Source organism: Notamacropus eugenii, chromosome 3 (genome assembly GCF_028372415.1).
Source record: "Notamacropus eugenii isolate mMacEug1 chromosome 3, mMacEug1.pri_v2, whole genome shotgun sequence".
Lineage (NCBI taxonomy): Eukaryota > Metazoa > Chordata > Mammalia > Diprotodontia > Macropodidae > Notamacropus > Notamacropus eugenii.
Window position 1 is genome coordinate 328,091,096 of NC_092874.1, and position 22,179 is coordinate 328,113,274.

General features: G+C 35.4%; 1 protein-coding gene across 8 annotated transcripts in view; it reads right to left on the reverse strand.

The window, feature by feature from the left end:
* Positions 1-22,179, reverse strand: part of ERCC6L2 (ERCC excision repair 6 like 2) — a 375,244-nt gene that overhangs the window by 177,000 nt on the left and 176,065 nt on the right. For all 8 annotated transcript variants that reach the window (XM_072596905.1, XM_072596904.1, XM_072596899.1 and 5 more), the window contains one exon: positions 6,394-6,516. In XM_072596905.1, coding sequence (XP_072453006.1) covers positions 6,394-6,516 — 123 coding nt within the window. The remainder of the gene's footprint in view (positions 1-6,393; positions 6,517-22,179) is intronic.

Consider the following 22,179-nt stretch of genomic DNA (forward strand, 5'->3'; position numbering starts at 1 on the left):
ATCAGGTCATTGTCAGTCAGACAATAAGTCAGTCAACAAGCATGTATTAAATGCTTATTAGGTGACAAGAAATTACAGAAGAGCTATCCTTAAGGATCTTGGACTTAGGTTATAGAAGGGAATAACAGAAATTCTTCAACGAATCACTACAAACTGTAAAAATTTAGCACCTAAAGAATAGATAAAAGGCTAGCCTGATATCTAGAATGGTCCATCAGAACTTCACTACCTTTCATGGATCAACAGACAATCAATCCCCTACAAATAAAAGCAATACATATTTGCTACATATTTTAAGATATTTTGCTAAAGAACTCAACCAATAAACTGTATTAGAATTGGACCATTATCATAAACCAAATTAATGTCCACAATTGCCTGGACCTAGCAATGGAATGAACACACATTAATCTCCAAGCCACATGGAATAAAAAGCTTTCAAAATAAAGGGATCTAGAAGAGTAGATCAAAATCATGTGGGAACAGGATGAGGTAAATGACTTCCCTATATTGCTGTCTCCTACAGGAGTAGGACCAGCCTACATCCTAATTCATTTACATAGCTTTAAAAAAATTTTATTTATCCACCTATACAATCTCTGAAAAAATAGTAAAATTAAAAGAATTATAACAAGATAGTGACATCCCAGGGCTGTTTCTGAGTGCTATCAAAAAAAAAACAAAAAACAAAACAGAGAATCAATCAGTCTACAAGCACTTATTAAGCACGATGTGATCACGAAGGTACTGAGTACTGAAGATTCAACTGCAAAGAATGAAATAGTCTCTACTTGAAAGAAGCTCACATTCTAATGGGGGCAATCAGTAATGTCTAAATAAAATTAATAAGTACATATAAGCAAAGAAGTTAAACAAGGCCGTCGGGGCAGGAGGGCATTAGCAACTTAGAAGGATGAGAAGATGCTGCTTATGCTGCATCTGAAAGGAGGAAAGGGACTCTAGGATGGAGTCCCTTTCAAGCAAGCACAGTCAAAGGGAGAGGAGATGGTGCATTACTTGTGAAGAGAGAGGAAACAGCTTGCCAGGATCACAAAAGGATGGGAGGGAGAGTTAATTACCAAAGAACCAGTAATGACAGCTTGAGGCCAAGTTGTGCAAAGGGATTTAAAAGCTGAACAAAAGACATTACATTTTATCCTGGAGTCAACAGGAAGCCACTGGAATCGACTAAAGAAGTAAGCAAAATAGTGAGATCTTTATAACAATTACATTCTTAATTTTAAGAAATAGAATAGTTAATTTATCTTATAGTGTAATTAAGGTAAAGAGTGACGACTATAAGGCCATATGAAGAAAACCTTTTGGAAAAATAATCCCGAAGTGAAAGAAGCAGAACCAGGCAGAATACATATAAACTACACCAGCTCGCAGTTCCAGCAGGAATCCAAGTGTACCTGTTTCTGTAAAACCTCAACCGGCCCTCTTTGAGACAAAGGTTGAACAAGAACACTGTAAGTTTTCTACTCTACTAATGTTAGCGGGCTCTGGACTACAGTCTGATTATTTCAGCTTAGATGGAGACATAGAAAGCATGCTTACCAAATTTTCCGATGACACAAATTAGCTTTAATAGTTAAAGCAATGGGTACCAGAATTAAGAGTTTAAATTATCTCAGCAGGGTAGAATGACGAGTTGAAATCCACAATAGGAAATTTAATAGAAATCAATATCAAACCCTTCATTTAACTGCTGAAAAGTCTTTTGGGGGGATGGGAGGCAGGGTAGAGGAGGTTGACTCCCTAGTTCTTACCTCTTTCCCCAAATTCTTTACCAATCAGAGATAATCTAATTTTGATTTCAGCATTTTTATCAATCTGCTTTCTATTCCTTCCATCTACCCCTTAAGCTTGTAGATTTAAGGATTATCTATAAATTTAGCAATGTCAATCCTATTCCTATATAAAGACAGAACTGGCATCTATAAAACTGATAGACGTACACTGAAGGGGTACAGTTTAATAACAAGTGAAAGAATATTTACCAATTACTAACCACAGATAAGTCGTATAGTGTTATAAATCTGTAAGAAAGTGATAAATTTCTGAGAGTCATCATAAAAAATAGAAACTGATAACAAATGGGTAGTATTTGGATAAACAAAATGAAAAAAAAGAGGGCATGCCAGAATCAGGAGTGAGGAACCTGGGGCCTGCAGGCTACATGTGGCCTTCTAAGTCCTCAGGTACAGCCGTTTGACTGAATACAAATTTTACAGAACAAATCTTTTTATTAAGGGGATTTGTTCTGTGAAGTTTGGATTCAGTTAAACAGCAGTACTTGAGGACCTAGAGGGCCATATGTGGCCTGGAGGACACAGGTTCCCCAACCATTATAGATGACAGTACCAAAGTGATTAAATGTGTAGGAACAAAATAGGGCAGTGATTATACTTGGAAGTACAAGTTTGTCTGGGAAGTATAGAGTTAAGCTTTGGAAAGTGAGACAGTTATCTTTAGGAGATAAAAGTGTAGGTCACTGATTAAAATCCTGCTTGCTTGTTACGTTCTGTCTCTGAGAAGTCTACAGTATTGCACTTTCTCATATGTACTTGTATTATACCAACTAACTTAAAATAGTCAATGATGTTAATTTTCTCATTTTCAGAGAGGGGAAGGCATAACTGGCAATTTTGGTCTGGTATTAAGAATACAGGGAGTTCCATTTAGAATTTTCAATTAACAAAAAATTTATACCAAATATTTTTAAAAGATTTCTTTTCAACCATGGCTTGCCTTCCTACATATGCTACTTGACTTCCCTCAGTAGTGTTAAATCAGTCTTCCTCCACTTTATTGCTGAAAAATATGCTTGAAATCCTTAAGGAATTGGCATTTAAGACACAAATGAGGATTTTTAAATGAATTTACTATGTTTCATTTTCATGACCACTGAACCCCATCCCAAAATGAAGGGCCTCAATTTTAGGAGCTTTTCCAAGTATCAATATGTGAAAGGCATACTTCATGTCTTTTTACTTTAGGAATTTATTCTTGGCACAAAACCTCTATTTCATACATTCTCAGATGATTTATTCACATTTGAAAAGTTCTCAAATGTGCACAGAGATGTATCATATCTCATACTCACATACTCCAAACTACCATTCCTAAATTTATAATGTTCAATTTATCTCAAGAATGATTTTGTTTATAAGGAGTCCTAAAGTTTATTTTTTCAAAATAGAATTATACCTGCTGCATAAATGTGATCTAATTTTTTAACAAACCAAAAGTAATTGATTCCTAAATGCTGATAAAAATCACACTTCTTATTTCTAAATGTTTCAGAGGCAAACACACCATTTAAAAATTTTATTGATATAATTTGTTTTTATTACATCATAATCTCCTAATATATGCAGCTCTCAAACCAGAAACCCAACTCTTTTAGCAAAGAACTTAAAAAAGAAAGGATAAAATGGTTCAGAAGAACTAACCAATACATCGGCTAACATGATATGTAGTATTATAGATCCCTATTACCATACCTTTGCAAAAACGGAAGCGATACGAATTCTCATTTCTCTGAGGGCCAATCTTGGGTATTATAATTATAGGACATTCAGCTTTAATTGTCTCCTTACTGCTGTTCTTCCACCTATACTGTTGTAGTCATTACACACACATATACACATACACACACACACATACACACACACGTGTATGTATGTTGCTTTCCTGGTTCTGCTTACTTCACTCTGCATAAATTCAAATACTTGTCTATTCTTTGCACTCAATAGTAAAGTAATATTCCATAAAATTCATTTGTTGTGTTTTTGATGAACTACTTCCCAATCAGTGGGCTTCCATTTTGTTTCCAGTTCTTTGCAAATACAAAAAGTACTACTGAAAGTAATTTGGTATATATGGGACTATTATTTTTATCACTGATGTCCCTAGTAGTGGGATCTCTGGTTCAAAGGGTACGGATACTTGATTCATTTTCTTCACATAATTCTAAACTATTATCCAAAATAGTCGGACCAATTCATAGCTACACACCAAGAGTATATTGTTCTACAACCACACTAACGTTGACTATTCCTATCTTTTGTCATCTGGACAATTTCCTGGATTTGAGGTGAAACTTTGAAATTTTTTTGATTTACATTATTCTTATTATCAGTGCAATTATTATAGCAATATTCCATAAGATTGTTAATAGTTTGTAATTCTTTTGAGAACTATTTGTTCATATTCTTTATTTAACCACTTACCCTCCAAGGAATAGTTTCTGCTCTTATATGTCTGTGTTAGTTCCATATATACACATATGTATATTTATGTGTGCGTATGTATATGTGTGTATGTGTATACATATATATAATATGATGGCTATGCTTATATGTATGTGTTTCCATATTAGAGATGATCTATATCAGAGATATCTGATGCAAAGATTTTTCACCACAAATCTCAGGACATTTGCTCACTCTATTACAAATCCTCCTTTTTCCTCTCTATGTGCTCGAATTTTACCCATTCATCACTGAGCACTTTTAAACTCGTGCGGTTGATTGTATTTCTATAAAATACTATTTTTAATATTATTATAATATGATTTTTGATATTCAGTTCAGTATACAAATTCATTTTAGCCTTATTAAGATGTAAGGTTTTAAATGTTCCTCTGAGTCTCATTTTAAAAACGCAATGCTTTCCAATTTTCTCAGCAATTTTTTATCATACAGGGAATTCTTTCTAAAGTATTTTATGTAGTCAGATTAATTATGTAGTCAGATAATGAGCTATTTTTCACAGTTCCTTATCTGGTCTCTTCCACTAATCCACTTTTCCATTTACTAACCAGTTCTTTCCTTTACATACCCTCACTTTCCCCCACTTTCATTCCTACTTGAGGCAGCTAAGTGAGGGAGTGCTGGACCCTGGGAGCAGGGAGACCTGAGTTCAGATTCAGCCTCAGACACTTGTTTCCTAGCTCTGTGACTCTGGCCAAGTCATTTAACTCTGCCTGCTTCAGTTTTCTCAACTCTAAAATGAGGGTAATAATAGCTATTATAAGGATGTTAATATAATAATGGATAAGGGATGTTATTTATTATTAATAGATAAAATTGTTACTTTGATTAGATAATAATAGCTCCTATTACAGGGTTGTTGCAAGGAGAGAATGAAATAATATCTGTAAAGTGCTAACCACAGTGCCTTAATATTAAGTGACTAATAAATGCACAAGTCTAACAGTCACCCTTCTCCCACATGTCACACCTTCAAATATCTGAAGACAGTGATTCCATCTTCCCCACAAAGTCTCTTCTCCTGACTTCTAAACACCTCCAGTTTCATCAAGCAAACTTCCTATGGCATGATCTCAAAATCCTTCACCATTTGGTTAACTTCCTACGTGCCCTCCACTGGTAAATGTCCTTAAATGTAGTACCCAGAACCTAAGATGTTATAGGCAGGAACAACTCTGAACCCAGAATGGTTGTCCTTAGAGGTTTTTAATATTCTCCACATTAGAATTTGCTATTAAATATTTACTACACACAGTTTATTGACTCAGTCCTAGTATCATGAAATCATCTCCACGACCAATATCCACAATCTAATGTCATATGAAAATATAACCGATAGTTAAACAAATTGTGGTACATGATTAATGGTACATGGTAAGAAAAGGTACAAAGAATTTCAGAAAATCTTAGCAAGATTTACATGAACTGATACAGACTGAAGAAAAACTATACACAATGACTACAAATGTAAATGGAAAGAAAAATAAAACTGAACAATCAATTGTAACTAAGCTCAACCCTAAAGTAAAGATAAGTAAAAAAAACTCTCTCCCCTCTCTTTGCAGATTAAGAATGTGAAACATCGCATATCAAATTCAGCAGGTGAGCTGGACATTTTTACTGAACTGCTTTTAACTCCTCTTTGTTTTTTTATTCTGTGCTATGAAAGATGAAAGGTCTGGAAATAATAATAATATTTGGAAATAAAGAATTTAAGAAGTACTTTAAAATAGTGACTAATAGTACAAAGAAAATATAACCAATTTTCTTCCTTTCATTCACCAAATACATCTACACAATGCTGAAATGCTCAAATATTCTTTAATAAGTACCTATTATATTAACCTATACTTTGACAATATACACATAATAGTCAATACCAACCTAGTGCATGAATATTTCTTAAAATAACATCATACCTTAAAAATATATTCTTTCTTAAAATTAAATCAAATTTGGTAGTCCATAGACAGCTAAAATCTAAAAAAATAAATGTTTTATTTCTTTCCTTAAAAACTATTTTCAAACCAATCTGTTTATAAATATTAAAACTTCCAGTTAACTACTTTACACAGACAGCTATCAATGAATTAAGGATTTCTGTACATTTTACCTTCTTTGGAGCACAAGTGGAAGAGTCCTTTTTCATATTCTTTAGCAAAAACTCTGGCATATTATTTTCAATATCTTCTCGTGTACCCTTTTTATGCAGCACTGCAGCCAGAAATGAAATTACCTAGGGAAAGAACAAACATTATACAAAATGCATCAAACTAGACAAAACCAAATAGTGAACTGCTACTTTCGCAACTTTAACTTTAACACTTAATGAAATTTAAGACCCAAATAATGTATCAGTTGTAGAGGAACAATTAACTATTTCCCTCCTTGCACACATCAATTAAAAAAAAAAATGTTAGCTTTAAATTTCCTATAAAATTCCCACTAATGTTACTCGAGGACCCATCTAACTTATTAACCTATTCAGCTTTGAAGAGATGACTACACATCAGTCCCCAATTTACAAATCAGCTTATGCTCCAAAAAGTCATTTGTAAGACTGTTGTTTCTCACTTAAAACACACTAGACAGGAAGAAGTGTATGGGGAAAAGGGAAGGAAGGAGAAAAAGTATTCTATTTGGTGGTTATCCAGAATACACTAAACCAGCTTCTTAAAGTGTGGGGGAATCTCTGAGGATCTTTCAGGGGATATAACCAGAAAGTCAAAACTATTTTCACAATAATACTATGACATTTAATTCCTAATATGGTAAATATCATTAATATAACCCACATAAACAAAAAAGTTCTTTTGCTAAGGTTCTCAATAATCTTTTAAAAATGTAAAGGTGACCTGAGACCAAAAAGTTTGGCTACAATACAACATATACTATATGACTGTAATAACAATATAACTCTAACCACCATGTGCAACATGTTTCTATGGGAAAATGAATTCCAAATTCCAATTTGGGATGCTAAGAGCACCCCACTACCTATCTCCCCCTGTCCCAAATTCATCTCTCCAGACAGAATGAGGGGACTCTCCTCACTTCCCCTACCTATTAATGCCTAACTCCAACACCTACAGCAGGGAAGACACTCAGCAGGGCTAAATTTGGAGCAAGAACTCATGGAAACCAAATGATTCCCTAAATGCACCTCTCAAAGACATTACTTAGTCTTCTCTAACTGCCTAACCTAGACCTCAAGGAATTAATCTGCTTGCTCTTCTGACCTAAACAATCTATTTTCTTATCACAGGATAAAACAGATGATGGTCTCAGACACAGGCCTTGTCATCTTTTTCTAAGTCTTTTTTTTTTAGATCTGGATCTATGCTTTCATGGCTGTAAGTAGCTCCCAACAAGGAAACACCACCTACCAAAGTAGAAAGGCAATTGTTCTCTAATTTATTATCTTAGGAAAGTGCCTGAGACACTCAGTGGTAAAGTCTCCTTCCTCTTCCTCCAGTAAGTCAGAGGGGGACCAAGAAGAACCCAGATCTTCCTGTCTCTCATCCAGCTTTCTATACCACCCAAGGAGTTTTACTCCAAATGCATCACAAAAATTTGGCAACACAGAAGTCATTTCAGAATCAAATGTCTTTATGCAATCAGATCATCCACTGCTTAGAGCAAAGGCCAAAATCAATACCTAATTAAGAAGGAAAAGATAAGAAAAGGACCCTGTGTGTACAACATCAAGATGAAAGAATACTGTTGGCTATTACTGAACCCAGCTCATTTAAACAAACTGCCAGATAATGGAAATGAACAAAGTAAAGACATTGCTTGGAGAAGTTTAACCAATTACTATAATGAGGTAGCAGAAAGCAGTCAGAAGCCATTCCAGCAAGGAAATATTTGATCTCCTTGACAAAATAAATGGCAGCCAAGGGCAACACCAGTTTAGATTGCAAGGTCATTTGCAAAACACAATTGCAAAAGATTACATACAGTACTGCCACAGAAGAGAGAGGGGAGAAGGCAGCTAGTTGGGCAAATCAGCTTAAGACACAGCTGATTTAGACCATTTTGAGGAATGAAACTTAAAGCAAAACAAAGCCATGAAATGGAACAGATCTGCCAGCACTGGAGGACAGTCTATTCATTCTCATCAGTGTCAATACTGGAAATGCCAATCAACACCCAATATAACATAAGAGGAAATAAAAATAGCACAGAAAAAAATGACCTGTATTTCAGACAAAAGAAAGGTTTTTAAAGCAATCAGGAACTGAATTTCCAGATGTCAAAGAAAGAAAATATAAAAGCAGGTCAGTCAGTCAGCTATGACGGTGCTGTGCTCTATGAGCAAAGCAGAACTGAAGGAGCTCAAAAGACACAAGGCGCACAAATTTGGACAATCGACCCAAACGTTCACACGCAGAATTTGTGAGGCCATTTTGGTCTTCTTCAAGAGCGATGGACAACAACCAGCCATCCTCTATCAGCTGCTGAGTTCTACGTACTGTGCTAGACACTAAGGACACAAAGAAACAAACAAAATAAAAGTCCCTGCTCTCCTGGAACTTCTAATCTAATGGGAAAGGCAACATGCAAACAACCATGCACAAACAAGATGTAGTAGGATAAACTGAGGGTAGTGTCAGAGGGAAGGTGTTAGAGTTAAGGACAAGGGGGAAAAGCTGCTTACAAATGGTGGGACTTTAACTGAGACTTGAAGGAAGCCAAGGTCATGAGGTGGGGGTGAGGAAGGAGAGCATTTCAGGCATCAGGGGGGCAGCCAGTGAAAACGCCCAGAGACAGGAGATGGGGTGTCCTGTGTGAGTGAGAGACAGTGCCACTACACGGAGGGGAGTAAGGTAAAAAAGGTAGAAAAAGACCAGGATATGAAAGGCTTTAAAGACCAAAGAGATAATTTTATATTTCATGCTGGAGATAATCACTGAAGCCACTAGAGTTTTCTGAAGGGAGAGGGTATGGTATGTTCAGAACTGTATTTTAGGAAAACCATTTTGGCAAATGAGTGAGGAGATGGATTTAGTGTGGGGGATTTTGATCTGGGAAGACCAACCAGCAGGCTAATGCAATAGTCCAGGAGGTGATAAGAACCTGCTCTAGGGGAGTGGCAGCATTAGAGGAGTGAAGGAGCCATATCCAAGAGATATTTCTAAGGTAGAAACAAGAGAACTTGATAACTAATTGGATGTAGAGGGCTAAAGAGAGATTCAAGGATGACAGATTTCAAGGAGTCAACAATTACACCCAAATTGCCTCGGTGACTGGAAGAATGGTGTTACCCTTGACAGTAATGGGGAAGTCAGGAAGAAGGGAGGTTTTGAGGAAAAGATAGCGATTTAGTTCTGTACATGCCGAATTTAAGATATCTTATGGGATATGCGATTCAAGGTATCTAATAGAATGTCTCAAGAGATGTAGACCTGGATAAGAACATCTGAGAGTCATCTACATCAGTAGCGTAAAACTCAAATAGAAACCAATCCTTGCAGGCCACATCCTGGTTTAGGAAACCACAAATAAACATTGTCTGTACTTTGCTATATTTTTCTTTATTTTGTTAAACATTTTCCAATTACATTTTAACCTGATTTCACCTGTACTCCAGAGTTTTGCAGCAAGATTGACACTTTTGAAATAACTGAAACCATGAGAGCTGATGAGATCACCAAGTGAAATAGTATACAGGAGAAAAGGACCCAGGAAAGAGCTCAGGGTCCACACTTAGCAGGCATGAGGTGGATAAAGATCTAGGAAAAGAGATAGAGAATGATTAAAGAGGAGAAGAAATAGGAGAGCAGTGTCATTAAAACAGAGACAAGAAATTATTAAGGAGAAGGGTGATTACAGGTCAAAGGTTGCAGAGAGGTCAAGAAGAATAAGAATTGAGAAAGTACCACTAGATTTGGCAATTAAGAGATCACTGATAACTTTAGAGAAAGTAGTTTCAGTTGAGCATGAGGTCAGAAGTCAGATTTCAAATAGACAAGAAGAGAGTGAAAGGAAAGAAAGCGGAGGCACCTATTACAAGACAGACTTCTCAAGCAGTTTAGTCAAAAAAGAGAAAAATGGGACAGTAGCTAGCAAATATGGATAGATCAAGTGAGATTTTTTTTAAGAACAGGGAGCCATGAGCATGTTTGTAGATAATAAGGAAATAGACAGTGGTCAGGGAAAGACTGAATATTAGTGAGAAAGTAAGGATTATAGCAGGACAATCTGCTGGAGAAGAGGATATGGAACAGGATCCTTTGTGCATGCAGAGGGGTTTGACTTCGCAAGAACGGTCATTTCTTCATGTGAAACAGGGGTAAAGCTCAGAAGATTGTGCAAAAAGCATCTAAGTGATGTGGAATGAAGAACTGCAAAGAGGGAGTTTTCTAAGGGTCTCCATTTCTTCAATGAAATTCGAGTCCAAGTTCCCAACTTCCCTTTAAGTGAAGGAGGGGATGTTGTAGGAGGATTGAGAAGAGATGAAAATATCAAATATCTCAACCAATTACATAAGAGTGAAGCTCAAGTGCCAGGCCTGGCATCAGGAAGATTCATCTTGGTGAGTTCAAATCTGGCCTGAGACACTTACCAGCTGTGTGACCTGGGGCAAGTCATTTAATCCCATTTGCCTCAGTTTTCTCATCTATAAACTGAGCTGGAGAAGAATATGGCAAACCCTCTAGTATCTTTGCCAAGAAAACCACAAATAGGGTCACGAAGAGTCAGAAAAGACTGAAAAGTAGTGAATAACAACACTGGAGAAAGAACTCGCCCTTCAACAAAAACTACCAGAAAAACTAGAAAGCAGTATGGCAGAAATTTATTACAGAAAAACAGTTAACAGTTTACCAAGACGTACATGATTTAGGAAGGAAGGAAATAAGCATCTATGCTATCTAAGCTATCTATGTGCCAGGACCTGTACTAAGTATTTTACAAATATTATCTCATTTGATATTCCCAACAGTCCTAGGAGATAAGTTGTATTACTATCTTCAATTTGTCATTGAAGAAACTGAGTCAAACAAAAGTTAAATGACTTGCCCTGGGTCACACAGGCAGTAAGAGTCTAAGGCAGGATTTGAACTCAGGTCTTTCTGAGTTTAGACCTAGAGGTCTATCCATTGCACCACCTAGCTTATACATCATATAAAAGATGAAAAAAAGAGAAGGAGGAAGAAATTACCTATTGAAAGGAGTTCAAAACCAAACAAAAGATAGAGAGGATCATGATTTGATTACCCCAAATTTAAAGATTTTGCATAAACAAAACCAATGCAGATGAAATTTGAAGGGAAGCAGGTAACCATAAAAAAAAAATCTTTGTACTGAGTTTATCTGATAAAAGTCTCATTTCCAAGATATGTAGGGAACTGATTCAAATTTATAGGAATACAAATTGATCTTCAATTAATAGTCAAGAGATATGAACAGGCAGTTTTCTGAGGAATAAGTCCAAACTATCAATGTCAAATGAAAAAATGCTCCAAATCACTATTAAGTGAAAATTAAAGCTAATATAAATATAAATTCGACACTAAATGAAACAGATGAATATTTACAAAAATATAAGTTACTCATATTTACAGAAAAAGAAATAGAATACTTAATTAAAATTTTACAAAAAGAAATTGAATAAGCTATCAAGGAACTTCCTAAGAAAAAATCTCAAGGACCAGATGGATTTACAAGTGAATAATACCAAACATTTAAAGAACAATGAATCCTAATACTATATAAATTAAATGGGAAAATAGGCAAAAAAAGAGTCCTACCAAGTTCCTTTTATTACACTAATATGGTGCTGATACGCAAACCAAGAAGAATCAAAACAGAGAAAGAAAATAATAGATCAATTTCCCTAATGAATACTGATGGAAAGTTTTTAAATAAAATACTAACAAAGAGATTACAGCAATGTATCACAAGGATTACACATTACGACCAGGTAGGATTTATGCCAGGAATGCAGGTCTGGTTTAATATCAGGGAAACTATCAACATAACTGAACGTATCAATAACAAAGCCTTCAGAAATCATATGATTATCTCAACAGATGCAGGAAAAGCTTTTGACAAAATACAGCAGGCATTCCTATTAAAAACACTCGAAAGCACAGCTGCAAAGGGAGCTTACCTGAAAATAAGCAATAGTTATCTAAAACCATCAGCAATGTAACAGGGATAAGCCAGAAGCCTTCCCAATAAAATCAAGGGTGAAGGAAAGATGCCCATTATCATCTCTATTATTTAATATTGTAATACAAATGTTAGCTATGGCAATAAGAGAAGGAAAAGACATTAAAGGAATGAGAACAGGCAATGAGGAAACAAAACCATCACTCTTTGCAGAGGAGATGACGTCATACTTGGAAAATCTTAGAAAATCAACTAAAACACTACTAGAAATTATTGATCATTTTGGCAAACTTGGAAGATACAAAATAAACCCACATAAAGCATCAGCATTTCTAAATATTAACAACAAACTTCAGCAGCTAGAGACAGAAAGAGAAATTCCATTTTAAATAACTGTAGACAATATAAAACACTTGCGAGTCTATGCCAAGACAAAGCCAGGAACTATAGGAATACAACTATAAAACACTTGTCATAGAAATAAAGTCAGATCTAAACAGCTAGAAAAATATGAATTGCTGAGAGGCAGGCTGAGTCAATACAACAAAAATGGTAATTCTACCTAAATAAATCTATTCATTCAGTGCCATACCAATCAAACTATCAAAAAATTATTTTACAGACCTAGAAAAAATAATAACAAAATTCATCTGAAAGAACAAAAACTCAAGGATATCAAGGAAATCAATGGGAAAAAAATGCAAAAGAAGGTGATCAAACCATACTAGATCTCAAACTGTATTATAAAGTGGCAATTATCACAACAATCTGATACTGGCTAAGAAATATGAGTGGTGGACCAGTGAAACATAAGACACAATAGTAAATGACCATGGTAATCTAGTGTTTGATAAACCCAAAAATTCCTACTTCTGGAATAAAAATTCACTATTTGGGAGTGTGGAGCCAAGATGAGGGAGAAAAGGCAGCAATTCACCTGAGCTCTCCCCCAAACCTTTAAATACCTCTAAATAATGCCATAAAACCATTCCTGAAGTGGAAGAACACACAAAAGGACAAGATGAAATAATTTTCCAGCCAAAGACCACTCAGAAGGTCAGCAGGAATGGTCTACTGCACATGGGTGGAGTGGAGCACAGTTCAACACAGGCCAGCATAGACTAGGCTCCTGCAAAACAGGAGCAGGCCTCAGAAGCTACTGAATCAACGCTAGAAGCAATTGCTTCTGGAGCTCTCATTCCACAGACAGTAAGGAGCTGAACAACTGGTAAGAAGGAGATTTCAGGGGTCTCTTTACTAGCACTGAGGCAGGACTCTGTTGCTTTGCCCCTCCTCAGATCTAGGTCACAGTCTTGGGAGATGATCCCAGGACAAGGATGAGAACTAGAACACCACAGCTCATTGCTGCAATGGAGCTGGGACCAGTTTCAGCGCAAAAAAGAGTGCTTGTGGTTTCTCACAGAACAGAGCACAAACCAGGAGAGTAGTAAACACACCTCTCTTAGATCACACTACATTGAAAGAACTGAAAACTTACAGGTCCCTAGAAGTATCTCCAAAAACAGCTGCAGAAAACCTCTGAAGCTTGAGACAGTCTCCAACCTGGAAGCAGAGCCCTACTTTAACAAATAGTCAACATCAAGGATTAGGCTGGGAAAATGAGCAAATAGCAACAAAAAAATTCTGACCATAACAAGCTACTACGGTGACAAAAAAACATCAACACACTTACTCAGAAGACAACAACGTTAAAGCTTCTCTATTCAAAACCTCCAAGAAAAAATATTAATTGGTCTCAGCTTTAAAAGGATTTTGAAAATCAAATAACACACAGAGAGAGGAAAAATTTGGAAGAGAAATGAGAGTGATAAAGAAAATTATGAACAATAAGTCAACAGCTTGGTAGAGAAGACACAAAAAATACTGAAGAAAATAACACCGTAAAAAACAGACTAGGCCAAATGTTAAGAAAGGTATAAAAAGTCAATGGGGAAGAAAATGACTTAAAAAGCATAATTGGCCAAATGTAAAAGAAGGTATAAAAACCCATGAAAGAAAACAATTCCTTAAAAATTAAAATTGAGCAAATGGAAGCTAATGACTTTCTGAGAAGTCAAAAAACAAACAAAAACAAAACGAAAAGAATGAAAAAACAGAAGACAATGTAAAATATCTCATTGGAAAAATAACTGACCTGGAAAATAGATCCAGGACAGATCATTTAAGAGTCATGGGACTATCTTAAAAGCCATGATAAAAAAAAAAATGACCCTAGACATCATCAAAGAAAATTGTCCTGATATTCTAGAATCAGAGGTTAAAACAGAAATCAAAAGAATCCATTGATCACCTCCTGAGATTCCAAAATGAAAACTCCCAGGAACATTATAGCCAAATTCAAAAACTCCCAGGTAAAACAGAAAATACTGCAATCAGCAAGAAGGAAACAGTTCAACCATAGTGGAGCCACAATCAGGATAACACAAGATTGAGCAACTTCTATATGAAAGTAATGGAGGACTTAGAATCAGATATTCTGGAGGACAAAGGAGTTAGGATTACAAGAAGAGTCGCCTACTTACCAAAACTAAGTATAATCCTTCGGGAGAAAAAAATGGAAATTCAATGAAATAGAGGACTTTAAAGCATTCTTGAAAAAAAGAACAGAGCTGAATAGAAAATTTAACTTTCAAATACAAGACTAAAGAGAAGCATAAAAAAGGAAACAGAAAAGGGAAATCATGAGGGACTTAATAATGTTAAACTGTTTACATTCCTATAAGGGAATATGATACTTGTAACTCGTGAACTTTCTCATTATTAGGATACTTAGGAATATAGAGGACATATATGTGAGCTAAATTTGAAGGAAATCTAAAAAACTAAAAGTAAGGGTGAAGGAGAAAGGTACTGGGAGAGAGGGAAAGAGAGAAGTATAAAGGGTTAAATTATCTCACATAAAAGAGGCAAGAAAAAGCTTTTACAATGGAGGGAAAGACAGGAGAGCTGAGTGAATCTGACTCTCATCAGAATTGGCTCGGAGGGAAAAACATCCACACTCAATAGGGCAGAGAAGTCTGTCTTACCCTGCAGGCCAGTTGGAGGGGAAGGGAACAAGGGAAAGATGGCAGTGGTGATAGAAGGAAGGCAGATTGGGAGCGGGGACATTCAGAGCAAAACACTATTGAGGACAGACAGGGTGTAAGAGGAACAGAATAAACAGGGGTGGGGAGAAATAGGAGGAAGAGAAATACAGTTAACAATAGTAACTGTGAAAAACATTTGGAAGCAAGTTTCTCTGATAAAAGGCCTCATTTCTCAAACATATAGAGAACTGAATCAAATTTATCAAAATAAGAGCCATTCTCCGACTGATAAATGATCAGAAGATATGAACAGTTTTCAGATAAAGTAATCAAAGCTATCTATAGCCATACGAAAACGTGCTCTAACTCAGTACTGTTTGGAAAAATGTAAATTAAAACAATTCTGAGGCACTACCTCATACCTATTAGATTGTCTAACAGGACAGAAAAGGAAAATGATAAGTTGGAGAAGATGTGGGGAAAATGAGACATTAATGCACTGTTGGTGGAGTTACCATTCTGTAGAGCAATTCAGAACTATGCCCAAAAGGCTATAAAACCATGCATATTCTCTGACCTAGCAACACCCATTACTAGGTCTGTATCCCAAAAGAGATAAAAAACAAAAACAAAACGGGTCTATGTGTACAAAAATATTTATATTTTTTTATATATTCTTTTCTGGTAGCAAAGAATTGGACAGTGAGGAGATGCTGATCAACGGGGAGTGGCTGAACAAATTGTGGCATGTGATTATGAAGGAATCCTCTAACACCAGAGTACTAGAATACTCTACGGAATGATGAGCAGGAAAGATTTGCATGAGCTGATGCAAAGTGAATGTATTTAGTACAAAGTAACAGCAATATTGGAAGATGATTAACTGATCACCCATTCTCAGTAATACAATGATCCAAGACAATTCTGAACAAGTTTCTGAAGGAGAAAAATGCTATCTATCCCCAGAGAAAGAACAAATGGTTTCTGAATACAGATTGAAGCATATTTTTTCTTTACTCTATTTTTTTAGGGTTTTTTTAGTCTATGTTTTCTTTCACAGCATGACTAATATGGAAATATTTTACACAGACACACATGTATAACATATATCAAATAGCTTTCTTTCTCAATAAAAGGTGGGGAGGGAGGAAGAGAGAGAATTTGGAAATCAAAGTTTTAAAAAGGAATGGTAAAAATTGTTTTTACAGGTGAGGGAAAAATAAAATACTAAATAAAAGAAGAACTCACTATTTGGCAGAAACTAGGTAGAGACCAACATCTTGTTGTGTTATTGTGTTTGTCCTTCATTCTTGAAGAGAACCATGACATCAAGATAATGAAATGACTTGCAATTGACTTTGATCTGAGTGAGGGAGGGCTGTGTAAGGTCACCAACCTCACTTTCTTCTCCCACCAACATCTTACAATGTATAAGCAAGAGAAACAAAATGGGTACACGATCTACACTTAAAGGGTGATACCATAAGCAAATTAAGAGAGCATGGAATAGTTTTTCTTTCAAATTCATGGATAAGCGAAGAATTTAGGACCAAAGAAAATATAGAGAGCATTACAAAATATATTAAATTAAAAAGGTTTTGCTCAAACAAAATCAATGCAATAAACATTAGAAGAAAAGCAGAAAACTGAGGAAAAAATCTGTAACAAATATCTCTTGATAAAGGCCTCATTTCTCAAATATACAGAAAACTGAGTCAAATTTACAAAAATACAAGTCATTCCCCAACTGATAAATGGTCAAAGGATATGAACAAGCAGTTTTCAGACAAAGAAATAAAACCATAAGAAAAATTGCTCTAAATCACTGTTGAGTAAAGAATTGCAAATTAAAACAACTCTGAGGTACCACCTCACAACTATTACACTGGCTAATATGATAAAAAAAGGAAAATACTGGATGTTGGAGGGGATGTGAGAAAACTGGAATACCAATGCACTGTTGTTGGATTTGTGAACTGATCTAACCATTCTGGTGAGCAACTTGGAACTATACCCAAAGGGCAATCAAACTGTGTATACCCTATGATTCAGCTATACCACTGCTAGGTCTATATACCAAAGACTTCCAAGAAAAGGACCTTTTTTTGCACAGAAATATTTATAGCAGCTCTTTTTGTAGTAAGAATTGGAAATGAAGGGATACCCATTAATTGGGGAATGGCTAAACAAGCTGTGGTATATGATTGTAATGGAATATTACTGTGCTACAGAAATGATTTCAGAAAAACCTGGGAAGAATTACATGAACTGATGCATAGTGAAGCAAACAGACCAGGAAAGCACTGCGAATCCCTTAGTTATTCTGAGCAATACAATGTTCCAAGACAAATCCAAAGTGCTAATGATGAAGCACACTATCTACCTCCAAAGAAAGAAATGACATTGATTTAATACAGACTGAAGTCTGCTATTTTCACTTCTTTCTTTCATTTGTTTTATTTGAGTCTTCATGTACAAAATCACTAATATGGAAATGTTCTACATAAAATAATGCATTTGTATCAACATCTTGTTTTTATATTTTAAAAAAGGCTGTTGCAGATTTCTTTTTGCTTCTTTATGCATATTTGTATAAGAGTTTTGTTTTCATTTCTTTTTTAATGTGTGAGAGTTGGAAAAGAGGGAGGAAGAGGTGAAATTCTGATCACTGAAAAAATGTAATAAAGTAAGAAGAAAAAAAATCAGAAGATCATATGAACTGGTGGGTAAAAAAACAATAGTAGAAACAGTATAAAATTTTATTGAAAACTGCAATACTGAAAAAACATACCAAAAAGTAGAGATTGTAGCTAAAACAGTGCTAAGGGGAAAATTTATATATCTAAATGCTTTTATCAACAAAAGAAAAACAAATCAACAAATCTGGCAAGCAACTAAAAAAATTAGGAAAACAAAAATACAAAGTAGAAATTTCAAAAAATCAGATTAAAAAACTGAAAAAAATGAATTGATAAAACTAGGACCTTTTTAAAAAAAGAATAAATAGCTAATTTGATTTTAAAAGTGAGGAAAACCACATTTTATCAAAAATTTAAAAACTCATAGCAACTGAATCCATTAGCAACTGAAGAGGAAATAAAGGAAACTATCAGAAACTATTTTGCCCAATTACATACCAAAAAAAGTGATGACTTAGAGGAAATAGATGTATACTCACAAAAATAAAAAATAATCAGATTAACAAAAGATGAACAGATTATTTTAATAATCCAATATCAGAAAAAAAAATTGAACTACTCATAAATGAATACTCAAACGGGGGAAGGGAGGAAACCAACTCAAGGCCCAGATGGATTTACAATTAAATTTTATCAAGCATTCCAATAACAATTCCAACATTACATAAGCTATTTGTAAAAAAGAAAAAGAAGGGATCCTTCTAATCTCTTTTCTTTGATACAAATGTGGTCTTGAAAAGATTACATATTACCAATTGTATTTCTGCCAGGAATGCAGGTTTGGTGCAATATAAAGCACAGTAACATGAATACTAAAAATCACATGAAAGAAGGAAGGACGGAAAAAAGAGAAAAAAGAAACAAAAGATTTTTGAAAAGTCCTTTGACAAAAAACAACATCCATTTCTGTTGAAAGTACCAGGAAGAATAGGAATAAATGGACTTTGCCTTAATATGGTAAATAATATGTATCTAAAACCAAGATAAAACATTATATATAATGGAGAAAAAGTTAAAGGCCTTTCAAATAAGATCAAAGGTGAAAAAAGATGCTCATTATCCCTACTACAATTTAACAGTGCTAGAAATACTTGCCATAGCACAAGAGAAATAAAGAGGATAGATAAAAACTATGGCATGTTGCAGATATTATGATGGTCTATCTAAAGATCCAAAATAATCAAATAGTCAAACAGAGAGAACACTACAAGCAAAGAAACTTCACTGGTAAAAACCTCAGAGATCATCTAGGTCAAGCCTGTTATTTCACAGATGAAGAAAATGAAGCCCACAGACATGAAGTGAGTTTGACACTCCACCTTCCTGCCCCAGAGTTTGGGAAAATATATTTTAAAGGATTCCATGGCCTTTCTTTGACAGAGTTATAATACCGGTAAGTTACAGGAATGCTATACAGTTTACAACATTTTTAAAAGCATCTCATGATATTTCTTTGAACAGAATGGAGATGTAAGGTAGACAACAGGACATTTAGGTAGATCAGAACTTACTAAATAGCTAGACCCAAACAGCAGCCATAAAACTTGGAATTTTCTAATTTAGTGCCTAAGGAATATATATATTTCATCCTAAAACTACTGGGTCCTTCCTTCAGACTTGTAGTTGAAACCTCCTATATATGTTATCTCCTTCATTTGAATGTGAGCTCCAAAAAAAGGGAATACCTTGCTTTTCTATTTGATCCCCAGGCCTTAGTACAAGACCTTGCATGTGTTAAGTATTTAATGTTTTTTCATTCATTCATGCTATGTTGCTCTCATTTTTCTCAATAACGTACAGAGACATAAATGACATGCTTATCAAATTTGCAGATGACACAAACTTGAGGAATAGTTTACACGCTGAATGACAGCATCAAGATTTCAAAAGATATTGATAAGTTAGAGCAGAATCAAATAGAATAAAATTCTCCCAAATACTCAAAAGAATTGTGATCTCTTCAATTTGGATGATCACTCCAAGAATGCAAATCTCAAACCCTCCAAAGCCTGCCGATTCTTTTCAACACCTATACATGTCCCGTAAGTTTGCCACAGAGATTTCACCTAATATGCTAGAGACCTTCCTCTGTTACCACTGACATTACAAAATTATAGATGAATCTCTTGTCCATCCTACTGTTATCCCTTGCCCTTATCACATGACTAGCCCAACTTTTTCAATCACTTATTTCCCTAGGAAATGCTTTACTCTTCTTCTTCTTTATAGTTTCTTATATTTTATATGTGGCAGCCCATTCACACCCATCCTCCAACTCTACATTGCCTTCTAAGTAATATTCATTTTCAGTTCTTCAGAAAAACACACAGATGGAACAAAAGGACCTTTAACATAATCAATTATTTCTAAGCATCCTTCTAAGAAAATTAGAGCTCTATAGTACCTTTGAAACACAAAGCAAAATTCAAAGGAAACGTAATATGGTAAACAAGTTTGGGCAATTTGGAAGGATTAAATGGTAATCAAGTGCTTACATCCTAATGGGAGAAAGAGAATTATTGTTCCCCCAGAATCCCACTATCTTAAAGAATCAGAAAGGAAACAAAAAAAGTCAAGGGGAGAATATATAAGGGAAAGAATGAGGAGAAACAGGAAGAACTTAAGAGTCTCATGACTGGCATGAAACAATATAACAAGTATGGAGGTGGGATAGTGGAAGCAGGCACGTCATGAAGTTAGAGAAGGGGAAAAAGATAGTGTAGAAAGACCATAAAATAAGGAATCCTAGTAAGATGGTACAGTGAGAAGTAACCCCACACCCATTCCCACCAAACAGCACAAGAATCCCAAAATGCAGAAAACTCAGCAATGACAAAAAGAAGAAAAGTCAGATAAGCCATCACAAAGTATTCTCTGCCAAAATATTAAGGAAAGATCATTTCATCAGTCAATTTCTCCTAGAACTCACAGCTCTAGACTCCTCTCATCTTTCACAATGCACACTGGCCCAGGAAATGACTGTGACCCAACCCACCCCATGAGTGGAAATTTTAGGCAATGATTTCAAAATTAACTAATGTCTATCTATCAGGTTATTATCCTTTGAAGAATGGCGATCCCATGACACTTCTCCACACCCTCTCCCACAACCCATCTGCAGACAAAATAAGAATAGACCTAAGGAAAAAGATTTCTCAGAGCAAGTCTCTCTGCTGTCTACCAGGGGACCTCTCCCCAACCCCTTAACCAACTAGTGCCAAGGGCACAGCCTAAGCAATGAAAAAAAGTCAGTTACAGAGAGGGTAGAGCCTAAAAGAGACAGCCTGAAAGAAGCAGAGAACAGATTCCTAACAGTCTCCTGGGAGAGGTGCCCTAACTCCTCATTTTCACCCTCTGAGGAACAGACTTCTTCCAACCCTGGTGGTCTAAGAGAACAGATGAAAGGAAGCCAAGCCCTGGGGGAGGGGTACAAACACTGAGCTTTCAGAAGGAAAAGGACTGGCAATAAGCAGCTCATTTTCAGCAAGGACACCAAAGGAAAACTCAGGAAAGTTATTCATGAAGACAGACAAAATGCCTACTGAGGAGAAATTAACCAACATTTTCAGTATAACTGAAAGGACAAATACTTCCCAGCAAAGGGAAATGAATCAAAATACTGAAGGTGAAGGTGTCATAACAAATTCTGCAAAGTCCCTTGAAATGACCAGCATTTTTACACACTACTAACAAAAACCTGGAAGAAGCAATGTGAGAATTCTGATCTATATCAGGTATTTAACTTACCTTGACACACACAGGACATATAAATATGAATACAAAATACTCATGACAGAAATAGAGTGAAGCACAAATGCTGTTCAAATGGGCCAGTACTCATGGTTAAACACTAGTTCTATGCCAGTCTAATTATAGAAGGGATACTTGTTGGAACTGGACAAGATAATAACAGAATTTATTTGGAAGCACAAACAAGAGTGAAAAGGAAATTATGAACGAAAGCGCATAATTACCGGTAGTAAAAGCAGCAGTCACTAAACTATTTTAGGACTGGTTAAAAAAAGCAGAAAAATG